At 39.5% G+C, this 25,214-nt stretch overlaps 1 protein-coding gene across 2 annotated transcripts in view; it reads left to right on the forward strand.

The window, feature by feature from the left end:
- The window catches only part of LOC121316050 (cysteine-rich motor neuron 1 protein-like), a 266,068-nt gene that overhangs the window by 229,556 nt on the left and 11,298 nt on the right, over positions 1-25,214 (forward strand). For both annotated transcript variants that reach the window (XM_041250754.1, XM_041250755.1), the window contains 4 exons: positions 1,252-1,373; positions 5,644-5,853; positions 10,041-10,256; positions 20,156-20,377. In XM_041250754.1, the coding sequence (XP_041106688.1) occupies positions 1,252-1,373; positions 5,644-5,853; positions 10,041-10,256; positions 20,156-20,377 (770 nt within the window). The remainder of the gene's footprint in view (positions 1-1,251; positions 1,374-5,643; positions 5,854-10,040; positions 10,257-20,155; positions 20,378-25,214) is intronic.

Consider the following 25,214-nt stretch of genomic DNA (forward strand, 5'->3'; position numbering starts at 1 on the left):
CAGATTAATAATGTGCTACTTCTGCTTAGTGGCATAAGAGATTCATTCACATTTGTATTCTGATTTTTGTTGGGTCTGTTTGTGCCTATATTGTTTCTAGTATGAGGTTTTGCCTTGAGCAGCTCACTGATTCTTGTTGCATTTTAAATCATTAGAATTTAACTGCTTTGTAATATGTGTACTGACTGAATGAATCCCTCTAAACATGTCAGCACTTTCATCTGTTTCCTTTCTTAAGCCAGCCTCACACGACCTGTGGCAAGCTAGACTAGTGCATTTCTTTTTGTGTCAGGCCAAAAGCCCTGCAGAAGTAAATAGTGTGTGGGAGAGTGTACTGTTGGCAGCGATGAGGTTAAATCTGTCCCTGTCAACAACCACAGGTGTGGCATTTCCCCAGTTGGGTCATTTGAGGGCTAACTGGGGAAACATGCAAGGGAAATCAAATCCTTTTTGGTGGAGGGAGTTTAGGTAAGTGTATGACCTGTGGTGTTGAACATTCTAGTGAAGGCAAATGCTCAGCCTGTTTTGTTTGACCTGTTTATTTTGGCCCTCATACCCTGTTGGTTTGCTCCTGTGTTTTATTTTGTCTTTTGTTTATTAAATGTGCGCAACAGTGCTTAAACTGAAGCGTCTGTCTTTGAGTCTGCCAGTAGCAGCTTGGGCTGTGTCGCTATACTTTTATACAATGAGTCATACCAAACGCAACAATAATTAACACTGCGTCCATTTGTTTCCACATATAAGACGTGCACTCCTGTTTCCCAGTGGTAAGTTCCAAAGTGACTGGGACTAGCAAACAAAAGAAAAGAAAACTAATCAATTTCCAGAGTCTGTGTGACCTCTACTTGTCCACACTACCTTTGTGCCTTCCAGTCTTGCTTATTGTGCTTAGTTTGAAATAAGAAGTTGGATTGACCTTATCTGCGCGACTTTAAATTTGGGTTATATATATATATACACACACACACACACACACACACACACACACACACACACACGAACCTGCTTTATATCATGGTTGATATCATAATTCGTGATGTAAAACAGGGATATTAAGTGAGATGATATAAAATGGGTTTATCTGTGTGTGTGTGTGTGTGTGTGTATATATATATATATATATATATATATATATATATATATATATATATATATATATATATATATATATATATATAGCTAAAAAGGTAGGACAGACAATGACTTTTAGGCTCCATTACTCATTTTTTAATCCTCCTTTGTGCCACACAGGAAGAACAAACATGGATGTGATATCTGCCGCTGCAAGAAGTGCCCAGAAGTGCCATGTGACAAAGACTGTCCAATGGGTTTCGAGCAAGACAACATTGGCTGCCTTATCTGCAAATGCAGAGGTTAGTGCATCTACTTGTGTGCTTTTCTCACAAGAGGCAAAGTATGTAAGACATAGAAAATTAGAAAATATCATCTTCTGTTATTACAGTGGGTTCCATGGAAAATCCCTGGTAAGTGGTAGACAGTGCACCGTGGGTTACCGGTCAGTTGCTGTTGAAAATGGCTTTATACAAGGTGATGTCAGTTCAAATTATGTGACACAGTCACGTCTTAAACAGTAACTGATGCTAAGTCTTCGATTTGAAAAAAAGAAAGAAATGGTGACAAATCCATAAAACCTAAATGTAACATAAAAGCAGCATAAGATTTAGTCTTACTTTGGCTAGAAAACAGAATTTATATTATATTATTTGTATTATTATATTTAGATTTTAGGCACTTTAAACACAAGATTTAGACGCTTATTTTCCCTGTTAATTCTTACGTAAAAAAAAAAAAAAAATGCATTTTTTTTTTTTTTTTCTTGAGTTAATGATGCTGCGTGGGTAAACTAAGGATCATTAAATGGCAACAGCAACTGAAATGTTTGTTATTGTAAAAAAAAAAAATGTATCTAATATATTAGAGTTACGCTGCTACAGTGCTTATCATGGGATCAGGAAGGAAGGAATTTTGGGGCCAACCCTTTCAATAGAGGCCTGTATCTCAGATAATAATTAGACATACCGCGGTTGTAAATTGCCACAATTGCCATTTGGTGTACAGCCAGGGTTATAGTTTTTAACATCTAAAGAAAAAAGGTTCTTTGGGGGATTTTTCACAAATGTGGTTGTTGCAGGATTTTAAAAAATGAAATAGAAATCTGTGGCAACTGACCAACAACACGCAGCACATTGCATTAATGGGGACAATTTCCATGGAACCCAAGCTTGACATTGATTTTTCCTACGAGGTCTGATCTGAGATCATTTTAGTTGAACTGCACAACAGTCAGATTACTGTTCAAAGTCACACAATCCTGCAATCTAACATAATAAAATAATGATTTTAACTGCCGATTAGTACAATCTCTGACAATCTACAAAATAATAATAATACAATGTAGCAGTAGTAGCTATAACCTAATCACCTGTCGTGATACTGTTGCAGGTGGGAAAAGAGAGCAGAAAATGTATTCAACAAAACAGCAGGGAGTGCTGTGGACTAAAACACTAAGCTTTAAAGACAAGCATGCATTTTGTCAGAGTTGCTAAACTGCACATGGCTCTATCAAGGGGTTATTGATTATTGATCTAAGATCAATATAGCAGGCTGTATACAAAATGCTGACAAGTATAAATACCCCACAAAACACTCCTTTTTTTAAGCGTACAGGAGATGTTCAGTCCCACATCAGTCTGAATTGATGTGCATCATTATAATACGAATGTACCAGTGTTATGCCAAATACTGTCTTCGGAAGAAGAGAGTCTCATTTGTAGTTGGCGCTTTCGCAAATTCTTTTGCGCATTTCTAGTTTTATGTTTTACACCATCTTTGAATCTTGCGTGCTAAAAATTGTCTCATTTCAATGGTTTTATATTGAAATTTAATGATAGAAAGGTCAACACAAAAACAGATCTCTCTGTAAGATATGTACATTTATTTATCAGAGGGGAAATACCCAAAAGATGCTTGTAGAAACCTTCAAAGAAGTTTAAGGCGATATGCAGACAAGTTCACTTTGGAAGGTAAGTATTGAACACGCTACCGTAAAACTTCAAATAAACGTCCGTTTCGTAATAATGATAATCAACTAATGTAAATCAAGTTATTATAATTGCCAGTATTGTAACCACTGAACTGCCAATGAATCTAGTTTCCGTTAACTCAAAGGAAACGAGCAAGTCACCTGACCATCTTAAAAAATGCAATTCTTTGGAAGTGCAAAAATATGAAAATTAAAGCCCTGGTATAAACAAAAGACAATTTCAAAGTATAGTTATCAGAGAAATATGTATAAATATTTTAAAACATTTTTTATTGAGGTCTTTTAGGTATAAGGAAGTTACCCGGAAGTTATTGCATGCACAGCATATGTACAATAACTGAAGCGTTTTGATTACTAACAATAGTATTAAACATTATACAGTTAACAACATAAGCCCCTTTCACACTGGCACTCCTACCAGTGTACAGACCCGGGTCCTGGCTAACCGGGTCACAATCCTGTGTAGTGTGAAACCACGTACCTGGGTCGTACTCGGGTTAACCACATCATGATGTGGGTTAACACACTTTGGCCCGGGTTAAGCGGGAAAAAATACTTGACGGTCGTTCGTGAGCCACGCAATAAGAAACGCCTGCATGAAGGTTTCACTTTTGCAAGGAACGTTTCTGTTTATTCTGTTTAGCCGTGTTTTTGTTGCTTGAGACACACCATGAGCCAGATTGCAGCAGGGATGAAGAAACATTTGCTCTAATCAACATTTGGGCAGATGGTTCAATCCAGAGAAGCTTGGATGGAAGTGTCTGTAACAAGCTGCTTCCAGGGCATTGATAAGCGTATTGTTTACTTGCATCTGTCACCCAGGTCAACCCTGCTTTATCAAAAGCAGTGTGAAATCACGTACCTGACCGTATGACACCAGGTCCTGCCCGGGTAGGTTCTGACATGGGTAGATAATGCTAATAACCAAAGGGGCTATATTAAAAACAGACAACATAGAGAAAAAAGCTAGCTGATGCCTGCTGGTTCTCTTAAAAAACTAAAACCGACCTTAAGAGCTGTCTTTAAATTCGCCTACTTTGCCTAAGACTAAAGCCAGGCCTGGCAATTATACAATACAGTATAAAAATGTATTTTATTCATTATTGGTGAGCTTCAACATGTGACACCTGCTGGTGAAGCATTGTATTTCAGTAGTAATCTGTGACAAACCAGTTTCTAGTTATATAACGCCCTCTAGCGTACAGAAGATGCAGGACAGGTTAACTAAACTGCTTATTGCATTGACCAGTTTTATTTCGTCATTTGTGTAGCTGGTTTTGGCTACCACTGGATTATGTAGTGGGATACCTTTTACAAACAACAGTATAACTGAAATGGGCATTTAAGCAACACAAAGTTAAATATGTTAAAACTATTTTTAAACCATATGGATCTGTTTACTAACTGGAGATTAAATATATTTGATTAATATTAATACAATGTTTTTCAGATAGATTTTATTCAGGAAATTTCACACCTTAAAAAAAAAATATCATGAATAACATGTCAATATAAATAGCATTTGTATGTGCAGAATTCATTTTACCATACCTTTGTTAATATAGTACTCACACAATACTCCTACTGAGAGAAACCATCTTGTTAAGGAACAACGGTATAAGGTCCATTCAATCTCTCTGCTAGAAAAATACAGTATTGGTTTTACACGTCAAGCTACAATGCACAATGACCGCAGTGTACCTCAAGGTACCACTAGTTTACCATGGTTCTACGGATATTCCCATGGAACCCACGGTAGATAGCTGTGTTTTTTGTGTCGGTACAATGACTTGCTCTCTGAATTGTGATAATTATATTTTGTGTAAGTGCTCCTCTTCTGATCAGTTTCTTTTCAAGGAAGAATTGCTGAGCTTCTTTTTAATCAGTCTGACAGTGTGCCTCTTAAGTGCACGGCTGAGAACCAGAATAAAAGTGTTTTTCATTATTTGAATATGATTAATGTTTAATAATGAATAAAAATGCTGAAATATTTATACAGAAGAGTATATCGACTAATGATGAGCCACATTTAGTTAATGTCTGATTTAATATTTAAACATGTAGGAATGTAGGTAAACAGATCCAAGCAACTTTTTTTTTTTTTTTATATATATCTGCTGGAAAGACAAAGCTTTTTTTGCCCCCAGTTCTGATATTAGACTTGAAACTTTTAGCATGGTTTATCTGCTTGACCTTCAGATCAACTTGTACCCCTCCAGGATAATCTGAAGCTGGATTTTATTAGAGCATTTTGCATTAAGCACATGTTTTTCTCATTGATAATCAATGATAGATGGTTGATGCAATCCAGCATGATTCCCATGTACTGTAAAATGTTTCAGTAAAATCTAGCTGTGGCTTATACCAGCAGGGTATAGGTTTACCCCTTCCTGGTTTCTTATAGTTTTACCTCCAGTAATGCTTTGTCACCATTTGACTCTGCTATTACTGAAAGTGCCATGGAGCATTCCACTTGAACATAGGACATTCCACCTGACACAATAGATGTTCTACTGGATCACTTCTGTCACTGGGATCCTAATTAAACTGTACCTTTCCCTTCCTCTCTGTTTTCACAGAAATGCCCACTTCAGTTGGTCCTCCAGTCAAAACTGGTTCCTGCCTATCTATGGATGGTAGGCGCCATGACAGCGGGGAGAGTTGGCATGATGGTTGCAGAGAGTGTTACTGCCACAATGGCCGGGAGATGTGTGCCCTCATCACTTGCCCAGTTCCTGCCTGTGACAACCCCACCATCCGGCCTGGGCAGTGCTGCTCATCTTGTCCAGGTAAGGAGATCTCCAAGTCATTTTTAAGCAAGTACAACCAACTGATGCCATTTCCTTATTGACAGTGATGACCTTGATTTTTGGAATCAGTCAGAGGAAGGGAGGCCACAATGTATGTGATCTGTATTACGTTTTAGCTAGTCCTCCATATCTCACATCTCTGCTTGTTTAAAAATGTTCTTTAGGATTTGTAACGTATATGGTGTAGACAGGACCTTGCCTTAATGACATTTTCTACAGCACATCCTTACATCGTGTGTTTTCGATAGAGGTCTGGCTCATACGGAAGAATGTCTAAACACTATAAATTGCAGCGTCTCATTGTTCTTGGAGCTGCCCCATCTAAATATTTATCAATTAAATATCAAAACTGTGTTTGCTTCTGAAGTTTGATGGTATAAAAATCCAAAGTAATATGGTTATAAAATCAATTTCTGAAAGAGTGCACTTGGTTTTTTTTTGTGTGTGTGGCTGGGGCCATAATGGAATAATTGATGATTAATTAGGCTCCAGGTGTATAAAAATGGAAAAATCACTGATGTTAATGTTAAGGTTGGTGAAGGTGTATGAGATGTTTGCGGTGCTGTACTGTGCTGAATTATTTGTGTGTTTTGTGTAAATATATTATTTTGTCCCTTGTGCCTATTTCTTTGTTTGATAGTGTTTTTGTTCGTTCTTTTCTGTAAATAAATATGCACAGTAGTGGTTTAAAACTGCAGTTTCTTTTGTCTGAGTCTCCCTCCCTGACAGAAACAAGCCTTGCCAGTGACGCTACCCTTTCACAGTCCCCAACAGATAAAAGCTTGGATTGACAATGCTTACATAATATGAAGGCATATTTATTTTCTTTTTTGTTTGTCTTGTACTTCTTTCTTTTCCCTTTGCCGTTTATTTATTTGGTAACTCAGACAACAAAGCACCTGAGAAGCACAAGCATCCCTTTTACACAGCCGCTGCAGCTGTTTGTGATTGTTTCCTTTAGTCTCGCCTTCTATCCCTTCACTGCACTACCTGACTTCTTTGAAACTGCACAATATCCATCATTGATCAGCTCAATCAGTAGTAAGCTAACTATAACATAAACCACTCAGTTCCTACAATACAATTCTCCCTTTGATTCATCCTTCCTATGATATTAGATCAAACACCGTTACAATCCCTTGTAGTTTGAAATACCAAACAGCAATCAAGTTTAAAGTGAGAAGGAAGCTTAGTTCCCTAGAGATAAAACATATTTTTGGGGTAGTGTACGTGGAGGATGAGATGTAAAGGAAAAAAGTCTGACAGAGACATGCATCATTTGGCAAACAGAATGTCAACATTTAAGTTGAATGGAAAATCGTGCAAACCACCAATGTTGTGTGTATTATGAATCACCATGCATTGTAATCTATTAGAAAACGATTCAGTACCATCAGCCAATCAGCTTCCCGCTCTAGCAGGCTCTAGATGCCCACAGTAGATGCCCACTATAATGTCTCAACATCAACTGTGAATCCAATTTAAATCTGCGTGTGTGACTTGTTGAATTTTTAAACATTGTTCACATCTATTGGACAGTAAATACTAAACAAAGACACAATTGGTCCAAATGAATTTTATTATGCACCAAAACCAGCCAATCAATACTTTGCATTGATGAAAGCAACCAATCCTGTACCTGCAACTGCTGAGAACCAATCACAGACTTTCAGCTCGACTGGAGCAAAGATGCAGCATCTTTCAACAACAACAAAGCGAGATGCGGACAGTTCAGTAATATTGCTCCATTCATATATAGATTTAAGAGAAAAAGGCTTTGGCTGAAGGTGTAAACTTGGTGATTTAGGAGGCTGTTTAGAGTGGTATTTAATGAGAGACTTTATTGGTAGTTTGAATCCATCGTACACAGACTGTTCAGTAATTGCTCCGTTCATTCCTCAGGCAATGTCCTGATTAAAACCCTAACAGCTTAATAAAAACCGATTTACTGAATAAAATCTAATTGTTTTTCTCTTTATATGTATGTCATTCCTGTTCTTTATTTTAAAAATGTTTGGGACTATTTTCTTAGAATGTCTTTACTCAACAGAAAGGTACCTGACGAATCAGTAGATATTCAAGGTAAATCTAGGTTTGAAGGTGTTTTTTTTTTTTTTTTAAAGAAAACAATGGTAAAAATAATTTTCTAATAGCGGCAGTGCCCTCTCGATGATGGCTCTACCTTCGGCTCGGGGCGCATAACTCCCGTCGCGGTCAACTATCAAGTGGTAGAGCCATCATCGACCGGCACTATCGTTTAATTACAACATTTCATACTCTAAATCTTGCCAGTCTGTGATCAGTAGTTCTTCAGCATCAGTTTACTTTAATCAGCACTGACTCACTGATTTAACAATTTGAAAAGAATGCCTTTTTTTAATCCCCTCTGATGTGTCATTTGGCTCAACCCTGCTTGCTCAGTGGCAGCACATTAATCAAGCAGTATCACCTGCTAATTCTCCTTTATTTATCATGTTGAAAATCTTCTATGGTGTAGAAGAAATCATTATATGCATATATGGGAGACGCAATAAAAATATTCTTTCATTTTCCTCTTTCCACTTTGTGAAAGCACCTCTATTGTTAAGTCTGCTATGAAAAGGTTGTATTGAAGACATGTGGTTAGAAAAGGTTTCTGCAATCTATGCAAAAGAAAATGGAAGTCAATAAAGAAAAAGGTGTGAACGTTGTTGTGAAGGAGATTTTGTAATTTGTTTTGTTTAGATAGGACTCACAAAAGCAGTATAATTTTGTGGAAAAAAATAAGTGTAGTTGCAATTTCTGATATGCTGTTGTACGTGCTGGCATGCACCTATTTGCTAGCCCTGAGTAAGCTGAAAGGACTGTAGCAAAAACTCACCCCAGCCATCACCAGTTGGCACCTAGTATAGCAATATCAGCTTAGTGGTGCCACAAGAGTGAAGGTTATTGCAAGAAAACATGTTATGTAAAGGATAGGTAAGGATGAGATAATACAGATGAAAAGAGTAATTGAACCACATTCCCAACTCTAACACATTCTTGAAGCTGCATTTCGACCCAACAGTGAGTACAGTGGTAGTTCTCATAGGGTAAATCATGAAAAAAGAAAGCCACACAACCATTTCAGCAGAAATGGCTGTGGAATTCTACATTTGAATCACACTTCTTTTCTGTGTAATGTGGTCACTGTACCCCCTTGTGCCTCAATAAGTTGGGTGCAGTACACACTAGACAGAAGGCTTCAGAGGAGATATTTTTTGGAATGTTCAGTAGGTGCTTTGCAGTCTGTTATTAATCATAGTCGGGTAGTAGACAGTGATAAATGTAACGGTTCTACGTGAGTAATGCAAGTTAGAATGGTCTAGTTGGCTGTCTAGTTAAGGCTCATATATATATATATATATATATATATATATATATATATATATATATATATATATATTATATATATATAATAGATGTCTTTGTGTCCTTTACTCGAGAATAATAAAAAAGTGAGATGTTTCAGAAGACACCATATTATTCTTTTAATAATGGATGATACAAGCCTGCTAAAATCAATAGGGAGACTGCTTTCTCTCCCTTGTGTTTAATTTCAAAATGCTTGTATTGAATTTAATTCAGTGACAGCTTTTGATGTGGCAGAGTGCAGCATAAGAAAGTCTATGGTCTTAATGGTCTTTTTATGGAGCTTGTCACAAGGATTTTCAAAAGCTCCTGATGTGGTGAAACTGTATTCACAGGCTTGAGGAGAATGTCATTTAATTTAAACTTGTGTTGCCTCTTTAAGCATTTTTAAACTGTTCCTCTAAGTCAAAGCGGTTGGAGCCCATATTTTCGACACTACCACAGACATTGTGTTTAAATTATCAACACACTTTAGGCTATTTGCCTGTACAATTGCTTTTCTTTGCCAGTGCACTTGCTTCAAAATGAGAATATTTTCAAACCCCTGTTAAAAGCTCTGACAATAAACATGTTTACTTAAACCACTTTACTGAGCAAACCCAAAAATGATTTTAAGATCAAATATGAAAGCAAAGCAGATTTAACATTTTCTGAAAATGATAAAAAGTGAGAATTTACTCAAAAATGCTTTTTCACAAGTTTTGATAATATTTTTATGAGGACGGTTTGCAGTTCTAAATTCATGTTATTTTAATGTGTTTTTTTTTTTCTTTTAGACGACTCCAGTTCTCGGATGCCAGAGCTGAGCGACTCGTCTGTCTGCCATGCTCCTGGGGGAGAGTATTTTGTGGAAGGGGAGACATGGAACATAGACTCCTGCACTCAGTGCACCTGCCACAGTGGAAGAGTACTTTGTGAAACCGAGGTCTGTCCGCCCCTCCTCTGCCAGAACCCTATCAGAACACAGGACTCCTGCTGCCCACAGTGTCCAGGTAAGAAACACATATATAATACTTTAACCCTTCCACTATGGTGAAAAATTCTACCTGTTTGAGGTCTGACTGACATAGCCTGACTTTCGACTTGCTGTGTCAGGACAAATCCACCAAAACCACTGAAAGTCTGAAGATTATTAAGAGAATAACATTTTCATTCTATGTTGAAATATACCCTATAATTACCTATTTCGAATGTAAAACAATGTTTTAAAATGTACTCAAATACATTTATTTAGAAATGTCCTCATAAGTTTAATCTAATGATCTCCTACCTAAACTGTAAAATGATCAGTGGCATCCACAACCCTAAAGAACTGGAATCATAAAGAATTTTATTCAAAATTCAAAATTGTTTGATGGGTGAGCAAATGTAAAGAAGTTTGCCGACTGATAGATCTATCAACTCATCAACATCTTCTGTAAAAAAAATAAATAATGATTTGGTAAGCATTCTTGGTTTATTTAAAGCAATTTAGTACGCTCTCTGGTAATGCTGCAGTTTAAAATTATAACTGAATAATCGAAACTGAAAGCTAAGATACTAATCTCTATTGGCTCGGGGCTTTAGTGATTTGGATTGGCAAGTCACCCCTAAAGTTTATTCTTTGAATATTTCACTACAGTTAATATTTACAGTTATCTGTAATATACAGATAATTATTTATTTTTGGTTTTGTGGACATTTTGGACGATTTAGTATGATTTCTGGTAATCTTGTACTTGTGACCGCTGAATCTACTGACAGAAAACAAAAAAAAGTAAAATTCACTCATTCACATTACGTTGTGTAATCCGATCATATGCAATCACGCAATCGATCACATACAGTCACGGCTGCATGCGATCGGATTGCACCGAAATTGCATAGTGTATTGTGGCCTTAACTTAACTTTTGTTGTAAAAGTATATAAAACCATCCCTGATTGGTTGTTGAAGCCTTTTTGGAGATGTCATTCATTTGGTAAGCAACCAATGGTTGTTTAAAAAGGCTTAAAATGGGCGTATAATGTCTCTATTACATCACCGTTCATACATGAACAATTTCTAGTGGTGCCGTAGTGGAAGGGTTAACCCTTTCCGGTCCAATGTCGGACCTTGTCCGACATCAACAAAAAGATGCCAAGCACAGGTCTCTGGTCGTTTTTTCTCCAGAAAAAAACGAGAAAACCTTTCAATGGCCAAGTGAGACCGATAGGAGCCAAGAGAAGCTGAAAAAGGGGGCAGATCTGAGCAATACACAGAGGCCCTGCACCACTGACCTTACACAGACATAAAAAAAAAGATGGCTGCTTCCGCATCCAGCGCTCAAAGAATATCACAGACATTTGCAGAGCTTTTTGATATGTTATAGTAATAAAATAATGACTTGAATAGCATTATTGAGGAGTTATTAAACAAGTGATCAGGAGAGGATTCATCAGTATGCACTATTATGAAGAGGTATGTGATAAATACAGTGAACAAGGGGTGGGGCTTGGCTGGAGATGCAGTACTGAGTGTCCTGTTGATATGAAGTGCCTTTTAAACCTGTTTTACTGTGGGAAAAAAAAACAACTTTTAACCAGCATGTGTAAAGTAAACAGCACGTGTGAAAATAAACTAGACCTAACACGCCTGACAGGTGCTGAATAAATGGTCTGCTAAGGGTTAAGACAGGAAATATACCAGATTTTCTAAAAAAAAACTGATTTGGCTAAAGTAATAGAAGACTGAAGGGCTATACTAAGACCATGTTACCTTTCAATTTCTGGTGTTAATACTCTTTACAGTACAACATTTCTGGTGTTAAATTTGACTTCTGTCCCTCAGTTGTCATTGTCTGGGCTTTTCCCAGAGCTGGTTGGCAGGAGGTAGGAGGCCTTGCACTGACTTCACTAGTCAAAGATATTTCTACTTCATGAAATTAAACTTTTACACCATAGGGAAAACTGTAGATAACCTGTTTTAAAGCTCTAACCTGTGGTTTCCGAAAAGCTCCAGTTGTAGTGAAAATGTACTCAATCACACAGCAGACATGATGGGCCGTGTTAGCTTTGTCAGGAGCAATTAGAATGACTAATCTACCTGTGGTCATGTTAACAGCCAAACACACACCCGCAGATTGGTTTGCAGTAATTATGAGGTCTTGTCCATGGAATCGTGTAACTTCCACCTGAATAGAACCACCCATTCCTAAAATGTGACAAGATATAACTTGATAAATAAACACAAAGTAGATTTGAAATATTTAAAAGTAAAAAGATTAGCAAAGCAAGTTCATGGACTGAAATACTGTTCTTGTTGGTTTCTCATTTTGTAACATGGAACTGCCTCCTTATTAACTAATTAATGATTGGAGTAAATGATTTGAAAATATAGTCCAGGGTTTACTTTAGCAAGAAGGCTTTCATGTGGAAGGCTACAGCTTGGATTAAATTACTTTTTGAATGTACATTTGAACTATAATATATGTACAAAATGATATATATTACAAAAAAGAGTGTATGGTGCCACAGTACACACATAACCCTTCAAGACCTAACTACAATGCAGTACATCAGTATACAAAAGCAAACTAGGACTTACAATAGGCTATAATTAAGGAGAGGTATTTGATAAAGATTTCATTCTGAAGGAGTCACTGAGTCTCCGCAACCCAGTATCTCAAGTAATTGCCTGTAGAGCACTTCTTATGAAGTAAAGGTTATGAAGTAAAGATCTTGAAGATACACTATATAAAGTGCACTATGTAACTTTTTACTAAGTATTTATCAAGATCGAAAACCAAAGTTCTACTGTAAGGTAAAGTGACAAACCCGACGTAACCAAACTTTGTGTTCATGTGTATATTTTTATACCCCACGGTTGTATATATAAAAATATATATATATATATATATATATATATATATATATATATATATATATATATATATATATATATATACACACACACACACACACACACACACACACACACACACACACACACACATGTTTGCTATATACAAACGATATATACCTATATATATGTTTTAGTTACACACTATATGTATGTATATACACGGGTATATATATATATATATATATATATATATATATATATATATATATATATATATATATATATACATAACATCAGTGTTTGACTATATATATACGATTGACATTTGATATATGTACATCAATGTGTGATGTATATGGATTGATATTTTATATGTGTGTGTGTGTATATATTTATATCAATGTTTGATATATATGGATTGATGATTTTTGGTATATATACGTCAATGTTTAATATATATATATGTATTTAATGTATCTATAATGCAGATATACGAGAGTATTTACTTGAATTACAGATGCATTTGTGATGCGGCATAGGCTTACTTTGATTTGAACTGTTTAGAACGCAGATGTCTTGAAGATCATCGTCATACTGTACTTGCATTTCTTATTCGCTCTTCATACACTACCCATACCAAATGTATATTTTACAGATACCTTAAATCGGAACTTGCTGCCCACATAAATAATATAATAATTATAATATAAGGTAAAATCAATATAATGCAATTGCTCATTTTTGTTCTTCTTGCCTTTTGATGTTTCTGCGATTTTTCATACTGAAGCACATCATTCCATGTTCAACATTAAAATCAGTCCAGCTTGCAGAACGTGTGTTCTTTTCCAATCTTTCCTTCAGCTGTAAAACTAAAGGTTGTAGTTAGGGTGGCCATCTGTCTCCAGATTTACTGGACGCTTTGAGACAGAACGGGATTTCAAACTTTCTCTAATTTACACATCAGTTACTCTCCGTTTAAAAGGAATTTTGAAAATCAGTTCTCTCTGAAAGCATCCAGTAAATCTGGAGTCAGATGGCCCCCTAACTACAACCTTTAGTTTTTTTTTTTTTTTTTTGTTTATATTTTTGTGTGTTTTTATTTTGTTGTTGATGCTATGCAGCGGTTCACAAATACTCCTATTATTCCTTACAGATTGGGAGTTTAATTTATATATATCAAACATTGATGTATGTATACAGTATATATCAAATATCAATCCATATATCAAACGTGTGTGTGTGTGTGTGTGTGTGTGTGTATATACAGTGCCTTGCAAAAGTATTCAGACCCCTGACCAATTCTCTCATATTACTGAATTACAAATGGTACATTGAAATTTCATTCTGTTTGATATTTTTTTTAAAACACTGAAACTCAGAATCAATTATTGTAAGGTGACATTGGTTTTATGTTGGGAAATATTTTTAAGAAAAATAAAAAAAACTGAAATATCTTGCTTGCATAAGCATTCAACCCCCACACATTTAATATTTGGTAGAGCCACCTTTCACTGCAATAACAGCTATAAGTCTTTTGGGGTAAGTATGTATCAGCTTTGCACACAGTGTCGGAGTGATTTTGGCCCATTCTTCTTGGCAGATTTGCTCCAGGTTGTTCAGGTTGGTTGGACGACGCTTGTGGACCGCACTTTTTAAATAGTGCCTGTGAGGCGAGAGTGTATTAAATGGAATGTCCAGACAGTAATTTATGTGTACAGAAATAAAAGAATTTATTTTTATTCTCTATACACAACAAAAGGATTAAATAACAAAAGAAAACAAAATGGTGTGAGGGAAGGAGTGCAGGGGTGAGATCCAAAACAAACTGTGATGACTCGTCTTTAATTGTCTTCGTGGCGACCCATACATAAACAAAAAAAAGACAAAAGAAATGTTAGTGTTTTAAAAATCCCGCTGCACCAAACCAGTCTCTCCCTTCACCCGTTACTCCTCCTACTTTACTTTCGGACCAACCCCGAACACAGTAGTACGTTCCCTTTAGTATGTAATGTCCCGCCTCTGTAGTCAGTGGAACACCAATCCCCAACCGACACGTGTCCTTATCCTTCACTTGACTCCAGTGGCTGGAAGTTACATACTCGTACTTCCGCCCCTCACCAAGGTGCCGCCCCTCAAAAGATGACTTTTGCCATGGTCACGAGATCTTGGTAAGGGAAGTCCCGAGTTGGTTTGATGCCATCTACTGTCGGGAGGCTGAATCACAGACCGAAAACCCTTTGACTCATCACATATCCCACCCCTCAGAGTGGAGCCGAAGGAACACTCGGAAACCTCTAACCCTTCCCTTTTCCCTCCCTCCCGGGAAAAAAAATCAGCATTTTGATGTAACTTACCCGCACGATACCTTATTTGAAAGGCGAAGGGTTGGAGGGCCAGGTACCACCGCGTAATCCTAGCGTTTGAATCCTTCATCGTGTCTAACCACTTTAAAGAAGCGTGATCTGTGATGAGTACAAAGGGTCGTCCCAGAAGATAGTATTTTAAAGATTCCACTGCCCATTTCACTGCCAGGCATTCTTTCTCTACTACCGAATACCTCTGTTCTCTGGGCAGTAACTTCCGACTGATGTATAGTATCGGGTGTTCTACACCATCTCTCTCCTGGGACAGAACCGCCCCCAGACCAGTCTGCGATGCATCGGGAGGCTGAATCACAGACCGAAAACCCTTTGACTCATCACAGTGCCACAGATTCTCAATGGGATTGAGATCAGGACTTTGACTGGGCCACTGTAGGACATTCACCTTTTTGTTCTTGAGCCACTCCAATGTTGCTTTGGCCTTGTGCTTGGGATCATTGCCCTGCTGAAAGGTGAATTTCCTCCCAAGCTTCAGTTTTTTAGCAGACTGAAGCAGATTCTCTTGCAGTATTTTCCTGTATTTTGCTCCATTTTGTAACAAGATGCCCAGTTCCTGCTGATAAGAAGCATCCCCACAGCATGATGCTGCCACCACCGTACTTCACATTAGGGATGGTGTGTCTTGAGGCATGGGCAGTGTTAGGTTTGCGCCACACATAGCGCTTTGAGTTTTGGCCAAAAAGCTCTATCTTGGTCTCATCTGACCACAAAACCTTTTCCCACATCACAGCTGGGTCACTCTCATGCTTTCTGGCAAATTCCAGACGTGCTTTCAGATGGTATTTTTTGAATAACGGCTTCTTTCTTGCCACCCTCCCATACAGGCCAGTGTTATGCAGAGCTCTTGATATGGTTGACTGGTGCACCATTACTCCACTCCCAGCCACTGAACTCTGTAGCTCCTTCAAAGTGATTGTTGGCCTCTGTGTGGCTTCTCTCACAAGTCTCTTTCTTGTTTGAGTGCTGAGTTCTGAGGGACAGCCTTTTCTTGGCAGTGCCTGGGTGTTGTGATGCAGCTTCCACTTCCTGATTATTGATCCAACTGTGCTCACTGGGATATCCAAACACTTGGATATTATTTTGTACCCTTTCCCTAATCTATGCATTTGTATTACTTTATCTCTAAACCATTTTCGACATGTTGTCAGAGCGAGAACTTGATCGCAGGTGTTGCGTCCTCGCCTGAAACCTGCCTGCTCGAGTATGAAGATTTGTTCCAGTCCCGGACTGATTCCTTGCAGGATGAAATGCTCCAGTAGCTCGAAACACACCGAAAGTAGGGAAATTGGTCGATAGCTTCCAGCACTGAGGGGATCCTTGCCAGGCTTTAGAATGGCAATGATCTTCGCCTGTCGCCAAGTACACGGCATACTCTTCTCTCCGGTGTAAAATGCCACAAGCCATGCCTTTGCCTTTGGTCCGAGGTGCTTCAGGAATTCTGGCAGGATAATGCCATAACCTGCGGCTATTCCTGATTTGATGTTGCATACCACCTCCTCGAACTCCGTCGTTGTAAATGCCTCTAGAGGTTCCTGGTCAGGTTCACATAGCTTCTGGTTACAATACTGGCGCCACTCATCACGCACTTGACGTCGGTGTGATTTCTCCAGTGGTATAATTATATTATAATAATAATTGATTTTCAGTGTTTAAAAATAAAATATCAAACAGAACGAAATTTCAATGTACCATTTGTAATTCGGTAATATGAGAGAATTGGTCAGGGGTCTGAATATTTTTGCAAGGCACTGTGTGTGTGTGTGTGTGTGTGTGTGTGTGTGTGTGTGTGTGTATATATATATATATATATATATATATATATATATATATATATATAAAATCAAAGTTGATATATTGCCTGTTTAGCACCCCATAAAAATATGGATTTATGGTTTGTTGTAATTAATTTGTCAGCCAAAATATTGAAAGGATTTTTATGCAGAACACTAAGGACCCAAATTCACGTTCCACTTGGAGTAGGTGAGAGGCAACAGTGTTTGGTTGAGCTTGTACTGGAGGCTGCTGGGCAGCTCCGAGTCATCGGATAAGGCGCCAGCTTTTTCGGCTGGAATGGGCGAAGTTCATAGATCCTACAGATTCTTCCCAGCGACTGCGTCTTGCAGAGTCGAGTGATTCAATCAAGCTATCGGCTACGTCTCGATCCTGAGATGTTTCGTAGTCTTCAAGGAGGGCCTGGTGCTCTTCATCCAAGCAGGGTGTGTAGACTGGCCTGCGGCCACGGGGAATAGACACACTGGCTGCCTTGAAGATGGCTCCTTGGAAATGGTGGTATGCTTCCTCGACTGGGATACAGCGCACTGGAATGGTCACAATACTCCGATCCAGTACCTCGCTGTACTTGTCCCAGTTTGCTTTGCGGAGGTTCCATCGTGTTTGAGGTGAGCTATGTATTGTCGGAAGCTGGAGTCCAAGGTGGATGAGCAGTGGTCTATGCTGACTATGAGGGAAATCTTCTGACACCATTTGAGATGCTGGCAAAGGGTGTTTACCAGTGGATGAGACCCAGCAGAGGTCTGGTGAGTAGTCCTGCCATCTAGCCAAGTGAAAGGTCCCGCGCTGCTTTGAGTCGTGGGTTAAGCTCAGGTCGTTGTTGGTTGCCCATTCGACCAGTAATTCCCCATCATCGCTGGGGGCTGAGTAGCCCCAGTCAGGATGGTGACTATTGAAGTCGCCGACGTACACAGTAGGGGGGTTGAGTGACGGAAGCATGCTGTTGACCCAGCTAGCACTGGGTGGTTTGTAGACGTTAGCGATTGTGTATCCTCCGACACTGATCACATCACAGAAACTTGAAGAAGAAACTGGAACAGTGTCAGAGATGTCAGAACGCACATACATTGCACGGCCATATTTTGGGTCTGGAGTTGACAGGATTCGGTCGAAGCCTTCGATCGTGTAGTGTCCCACTTTCTGGAGTGATACATGTGTCTCCTGGAGACAAATTATGTCAACATCATGACGATTGGCTAAGGTGCTGATGAGAGTTCATTTGGCTGCTGAGAGACCCTCAACGTTGAGTTGAAGAACTCAAAGAGCCGGTCTAATGGCTTGAGTCAGAGTCCGGCACGTTGGGGCCTGCTGTTGATGGTGGCACGTGACTGGGATTCACTGCTGAATTTGGTCTGCGGGTTGGGTCCTTAGCTTCTCCAGTTTCGGCCGAGGCCTCAGCTGGGTACTGACAGGTGGCACGACGTGAACGTGGATCCATTGCCACCCAGCCTTACCAATGATCCTTCAACAGTGGGGTGAATAATTTTTCAACAGTGGGGTTTTTATCCAGAAAAAGTGACAGTAACTTTAATGGTTCACAGGTGGATGCCAATGGTAAGGTAATTGTGTCCTCGTTAGGGCAATTTCTTTCATCGGTGCAAACTGGGAGCTTCCACAGCACAGGGGTTGAATACTTATGCAAGCAAGATATTTCAGATTTTTATTTTTCTTAAAAATATTTCCCAACATAAAACCAATGTCACCTTGCAATAATTGATTTTCAGTGTTTAAAAATAAAATATCAAAGAGAACGAAATTTCAATGTACCATTTGTAATTCGGTAATATGAGAGAATTGGTCAGGGCTCTGAGTACTTTTGCAAGGCACTGTGTGTGTGTGTGTGTGTGTGTGTGTGTGTGTGTGTGTGTATATATATATATATATATATATATATATATATATATATATATATATATATATATATATATATATATATATATATATATATATATATATATATATATATATATATATATATATATATATATATATATAATCAAAGTTGATATATTGCCTGTTTAGCACCCCACAAAAATATGGGTTTGTGGTTTGTTGTAATTAATTTGTCAGCCAAAATATTGAAAGGATTTTTATGCAGAACACTAAGGACCCAAATTCACGTTCCAGTGGTAAAACTGGAGTTCAGATTGGGGGGAGTGTTATCACTACTCCAAACTTTACTCCTTGCTACCGGTGTATTTCACAAATGTCCAAGTGGTAGCTTTCCCATGGTGTTTGATCAGCTCTCATTAATAATTTATTTGGGTTAATACAACCTTTTTTTTACCATTTTCTGCATCATTAAACTAGCAAACTTGTTGAAAGCATATGACAAAATGTACATCTCTGCTAGAATCACTTTCTCTATTTCATTGCTGTAAGCATAACTGTTAAGAGACTTATAAGAAGGCACTGCACATCGTTCAGTGTTGTTGTTGCTGTTCTGGTTGCCATGGTTCTTGTGTATCGCTGTGAAGCTGGCAGAGCGGTGGTTTCTGGTGCGAGAGAGCATCCGATATAAACGATTACTGGAACCAAGAACAGGTGGTCGATTAATGGTTAAATAAAAGCACAGATATCATTGGGAGGAATTTAAAGTGGTCACTTAGACCAGGTGGCCGCTAAATAATGGTGCTCACATGAGCAGGTTTGACTGTAAATCCCCAACCAGCATTTAATGTTACCTAAACAAAGGTCCAAGCAGTTAATGCAATAATGAATGCGATGAATGAATGAAATTTGCACAGCAGCACTGCAAAATAACTTGCTATCTTTATAACTCTTTAGTAGTTCAAGCTGAAGGGAGTTCTTGTGGTAACCATAGTGATACAAATACCACAAAACCTTTAGAGAACAAAATTCCTATTTGGTCATTAATTTCAAACCTCTTCATTTCAGATGAGCCCTTCCTGCCCTTGTCACCTAGCAACGAGAGCATGCCAGGCTACTGCAAGAATGAGGAAGGGGACATCTTCCTGGCGGCCGAGTCATGGAAGCCTAATGTTTGCACCAGCTGTGTCTGCCAGGACGGGGCAATCAGTTGCTTCTCAGAGTCCTGCCCTCCAGTGGCTTGTGCTCGGCCTGTTCTGAGGAAAGGCCAGTGCTGCCCCTATTGTCTTGGTAAGTCCTGTTTAGATATTAGGGTGTGCGGATGTTGCTGTCCACAGAGAAACACAAGCCTCACTAGGGCTGTAACAATTCATTGTGTATCGATGAATTGTGATACTTTCACATGACACAGCATATCATAAGAGGCGTGCATAGAGATACAAATGATACACATTAAACAGCGTCTTGTAGAACATTACATGCTCCCATATCTCGTTTAGAATTGTTAAAAAAAATAACCTTCCATTAAAAATTGCTTTATCTTATTAATATTCATACAAATTAGCCCATCAGGACCATTTCGCAAGGTCATCCACAGCAGAGAACAGTTAAAAGATGTACTATACTTGACAAACTGGTAGATGATGGCAATATGTGAATGTCAGCTATTGTCATTAAATAGTGTAGAGGTGCTGAAGGGTTCACTCACATGTAGACACCAAGGTTAGAATGCCACTTGGAGGGAGACTAGTGTGACTGGAGTAAGGTTGTTGACAGTCCCATTGAAATAAAGGAATGAGCTACAGATGGACTGAAAGAACTGAATCTGTTTAGCCTTGAGAACAAAGCAGAATTGGGGGGGGCATGATTGAAGTCTTTAAAATCTTAAAAGGAGCTGACATAGTTCACCTTAATCAGTACTTCAAACACAGTACAGAAACCAAGACCAGATAAGTCGAAATAGACTTAGGACAGAGGAAAGGAGACACATCTGCACACAGAGAGTGGTGAGGGATGATGGATTAACTAGTCATGTTGAGGCAGAATCACTTGGATCCTTTAAGATCCAACTTGACAGTGTTTTGAGAAGTCAGCTTCTAGGAACCGGATGAGCTTAGATGGACAGAATGGCCACCTTTCATTCGTAAATTTTCTGATGTCCTTACAAGGGCTAAGCCTGCTTTTTCTGAAGGAAATATTTCAACCACTGCTAAGTTATTCCTTGAAACCCTTTGTCAACTAATGTAAACTTAGTACAGTGCTACACCATTATAACTTAACATGTTATAGTGTGGAATCACTTATTACACGGTAAGGTCATGGCTCCCGTTTCCCCCATAATTCAGTTTGACTCGCAAACTTTGGGTGAACGTTCCAGATACTTTAAATGATCCTGGTGATGTTATCGTGAGTTATGCTTGTATAAATTGTAATACAAACTCCAAAAAAGAAAAGAAAACCTACACACTGTGATTTAGTTGTATTGTTATTTTTACATTACCATATTTCAGCTTATTTAAGTTGAAACTGGGACATATTGTAAAGCTCCCACTGAATTTTAATTTTCTTTTTCTAACAGTAAAAACTAACTGTCCGTTAATGTTACAAAATAAGCATGAAACAATACAAGTGTGTATAACTATCCTTGATCTGTGTTATTTATTTATATTTTTTATTATAAAAAATATACAATTTAAACTTTAAACTGGTGGAATAGCAGTTTCTATATACTGTATATATTGTAAGGCCAGAGGAGAACCATGTCTCAATTGCGCCAGCGCTGTAGCAGGGTGGTTCCAAGAGGAACACACCTCCTCCATAAAATTGGGGAACGCTGGGAAAGGTTGAGCTCAGGGAGCCACATCATGCGGTTGAAAGACGGAACAGCGTGGCTCTGTTTGTGCTGTCCAGGGGACCTGCAGGTAGCCTCGGAACTAGGGGTCGTATCAGCCTGGAATCCAGGCTCCGCCTTGACCTTCACATCCGGAGGGAACATGGACTCACCCCACAAGGTGGCGATGGAAAGCGTTTCCTCGTCTGAGCAGAGAACCCGGTCGAGCCACTCTCCCTGAACTCCCCCAGAGGGGTCGGGGCAGCACACAGATTGTGACCGGCTCAGGGGGTGGAAGGGATGCCACACGGGTCCACGCGACTCTTTCCAGGTGGCTTGCGAGCATGCGGGGCTGAAAAGCTGCGCAGGTGTCGCAGATGCCATTTAGGGCTGAGGCGGCATGATCAGGGCCTAGGCACCGCACACACATGCTGTGCCTGTCCTTCTGTGGGATATTGGTCATACTGGGATATTGCCAGCCCTACCAGTCATAGCACCGGGTTAGCAACCATGTACTGTAAACACTGTGTGCGCCGCATGCACCGAGCACTGTGGGCACCGGGTGTAGTGTTAAGAGCACCAAGTACGATGTGCACCGAGTACCATTCAATAATAACACCGCGGGTTAGAAACCACTGCGCTGTAACACCGCATGCACTGAGCACTGTGGGCACTGGGAGTAGTGTGGCACTGGGTAAGAGCACCAAGTACTGTGCAATAATAACAGCGCATGCACCGAGCACCGTGCGCGCCTCTTGCACTGGGCAACGCGTGCACTGAGCACCACGTGTACCGTGCAGCACCAATCTAATATGCACCAAGCACTGCTTGTACCGTGCAGCGTCAGGCACCGCACACACTGTGTGCACAGAGTACCGTGGCGCACCGGCGCGCTACCCTATTCATCAGTACAGCAACAATGGGCACCATGAGCACCATGGTACCGAAGTAGCACGGGCAGAGTCTTGCGCACCACTGTATTAAACACCAGGGCAGCTAGGCACGGTGCCTACCCTGACTGCGTGGTCTCACACCTGAGCAACACGTAGCGTACAACAGGGGGCAGGGCCGAAGTCGAGGCGGGTTACAGTCAATAAGCACCGTGGTACCAAAATAGCATGGGCAGAGTCTTACGCACCGCGGTATTAAAAAATCACCAGGGCAGCTGTGCTGGGTGCCTACCCTGACTGCAGGATCACACGCCTGGACAGCGCATAGCGTACAACAGGGAGACAGGACCGAAGCCGCGGCAGGCGATTGACTTACACAAACAGTAATAAAAACTGTTTTTTAAAATACAAAACACAATTCAATATTACTGGACAGATGAGGGAGAGCACTCTGTCTATTGATTTGAGCGACCTACACCAAGATGAAGGCCCACGCAGCCTGTTAACGTCTCAACCCAGTAACGAGGGAAGCCTCGTGAGGATTATATGGCTGGCACGGCTAAAGCAGCTGCGGCGCGGCTAGCGCTCTACGCGAGTATGGGGATGCGTTCAGCTACAATCAAAACAAGGCCCAACCTTGGCCCACAGGCGGGCAAACTCGACAACGGGAACAGGGCAAGCCCGGCCCTGTGGAGTAATAGTGCTCTTCGAAGTATGAAGGGGTGTAAACACGCACAATTCTTAACAATAATACTTACCGTTTCTAAGACGGACAGACAGAAAGCAGCAGCCTGACGCACGGAGCACGCAGGTGCTGAAAGTCAGAAACAAAATAAAAAGGCTACGATTTTTTAAACTACTGATTCCAGGAAAGCGGCAATACCAGCTTTCAGCACAAAGTGCAGGGGAACTAGCAGTAGCTTACGCGGCACTTTTTATAAGGGCGCAATGCAACACAGAGGTCTTACCTTACCAATGTGAGAAGCGAAAGAGGATGATTCTTCCCCTGCGTGACGGCTAAGTACCCTCGGGAGGCGGGACCGAGGACATCACTGGAGAAAGGGGCTATCGGCAGCTTTGACATAGGAGCTCAGTGACACCTATCAATAGGCAGGAGTGTATCCCCATAACGATGTTTGGTGGCCATCTTTGAATTGAAAGGGAAATAGGTTTAGGGTAGGTAAACTAGTGTTTTTTTAAATATCCACATACCTCTGAAGAAGAGACTTTGGAAGTGGAAGAAACAGGTGTTATTTAGATATCAGACTGACAAGTAGACGGTATTGATTGAAGTTTTCATTTCATTTCTGATGGCAAAATTAAATCTTAATTGGCACGGAATGACCACCTTGAACTAGAAACACACAAGTGATACAAATGACAGGCTTGTGTTTGATTTAAACACTTCTGCATCTGTGTTTTGTGGAGGGGAAATGTCTTCATGCAAGGGGTGGTTGATATGTGTGCATACAGAGCTAAAGCCAGCATAGGTCTGTGTTCAACTGTAAACAGGGTTTCTTCAATGATAAGAATCTTATCTAAGCCATCTCAGGTCCGAGTTGTAAGTGTAAATGCACCTTATGTGGGGTCAGGCAGGGTCTTAACCCCTTCTGCGCAGGAAAACAAGAGGAAAAAAAAACTGGATTTTTACATCTTTAAGGCAAGGCTGATTTAGCTTATTGTGGATTGTTATGCATTTGTAATTAGAATACATAAATATACTTGTAAAAATAAAGTATACCTTTATTCAGCAGTGGTGCACAGCAGTTGTACATTAATTAATTGGTGACAGTCTTCCGTTTTGCTGGCATGTTTAGTTTTCTGTTAATGTAATGAACTATAAAGTCAAAGAAATGAATTCACGTTTTATTCAAGCTTAATATAACCTGTTATTTACAGGTACTTTTCACTGCTCTATATGAAAACTTTAATGCAAGTAATACCACTATGATGCCAGATAGATTTCAGCCTAGAAAAATAGTTTTTGAAAGGTGGTTAAAGCCTGGTTTCCAAACAAACAAATTATCGCTCACTTTAAAGGTGAACACTGCGATTCTCGCCCTTTAGTAAATACGATGTGAATAAAACTCATCTCATTAATCAGAGCAGGGTGCCTTATTTAAATACATAATCATGCATTGCCATAAAAATCACATATTCATTCTAATTACCATAGCGTGGCACAATAAAATCAGTGGGCGTCATAATACAACCACTATTTTGTGCGATAATGAGTAAAATTGCAATCATAAATAAAATCATGAAATCAAGAGCATGCATACTAATTGCAATTATGGTGCCCCATAATGTTTACTGCCCTTTCGTAAATGAGGCCCATATGTTACAAAATTGAGAAATAGACCTATATACCTCGATGCACAGACGGCAGTACAACAGCCTAAGATTG

Source organism: Polyodon spathula, chromosome 5 (assembly GCF_017654505.1).
Source record: "Polyodon spathula isolate WHYD16114869_AA chromosome 5, ASM1765450v1, whole genome shotgun sequence".
NCBI classification, from domain to species: domain Eukaryota; kingdom Metazoa; phylum Chordata; class Actinopteri; order Acipenseriformes; family Polyodontidae; genus Polyodon; species Polyodon spathula.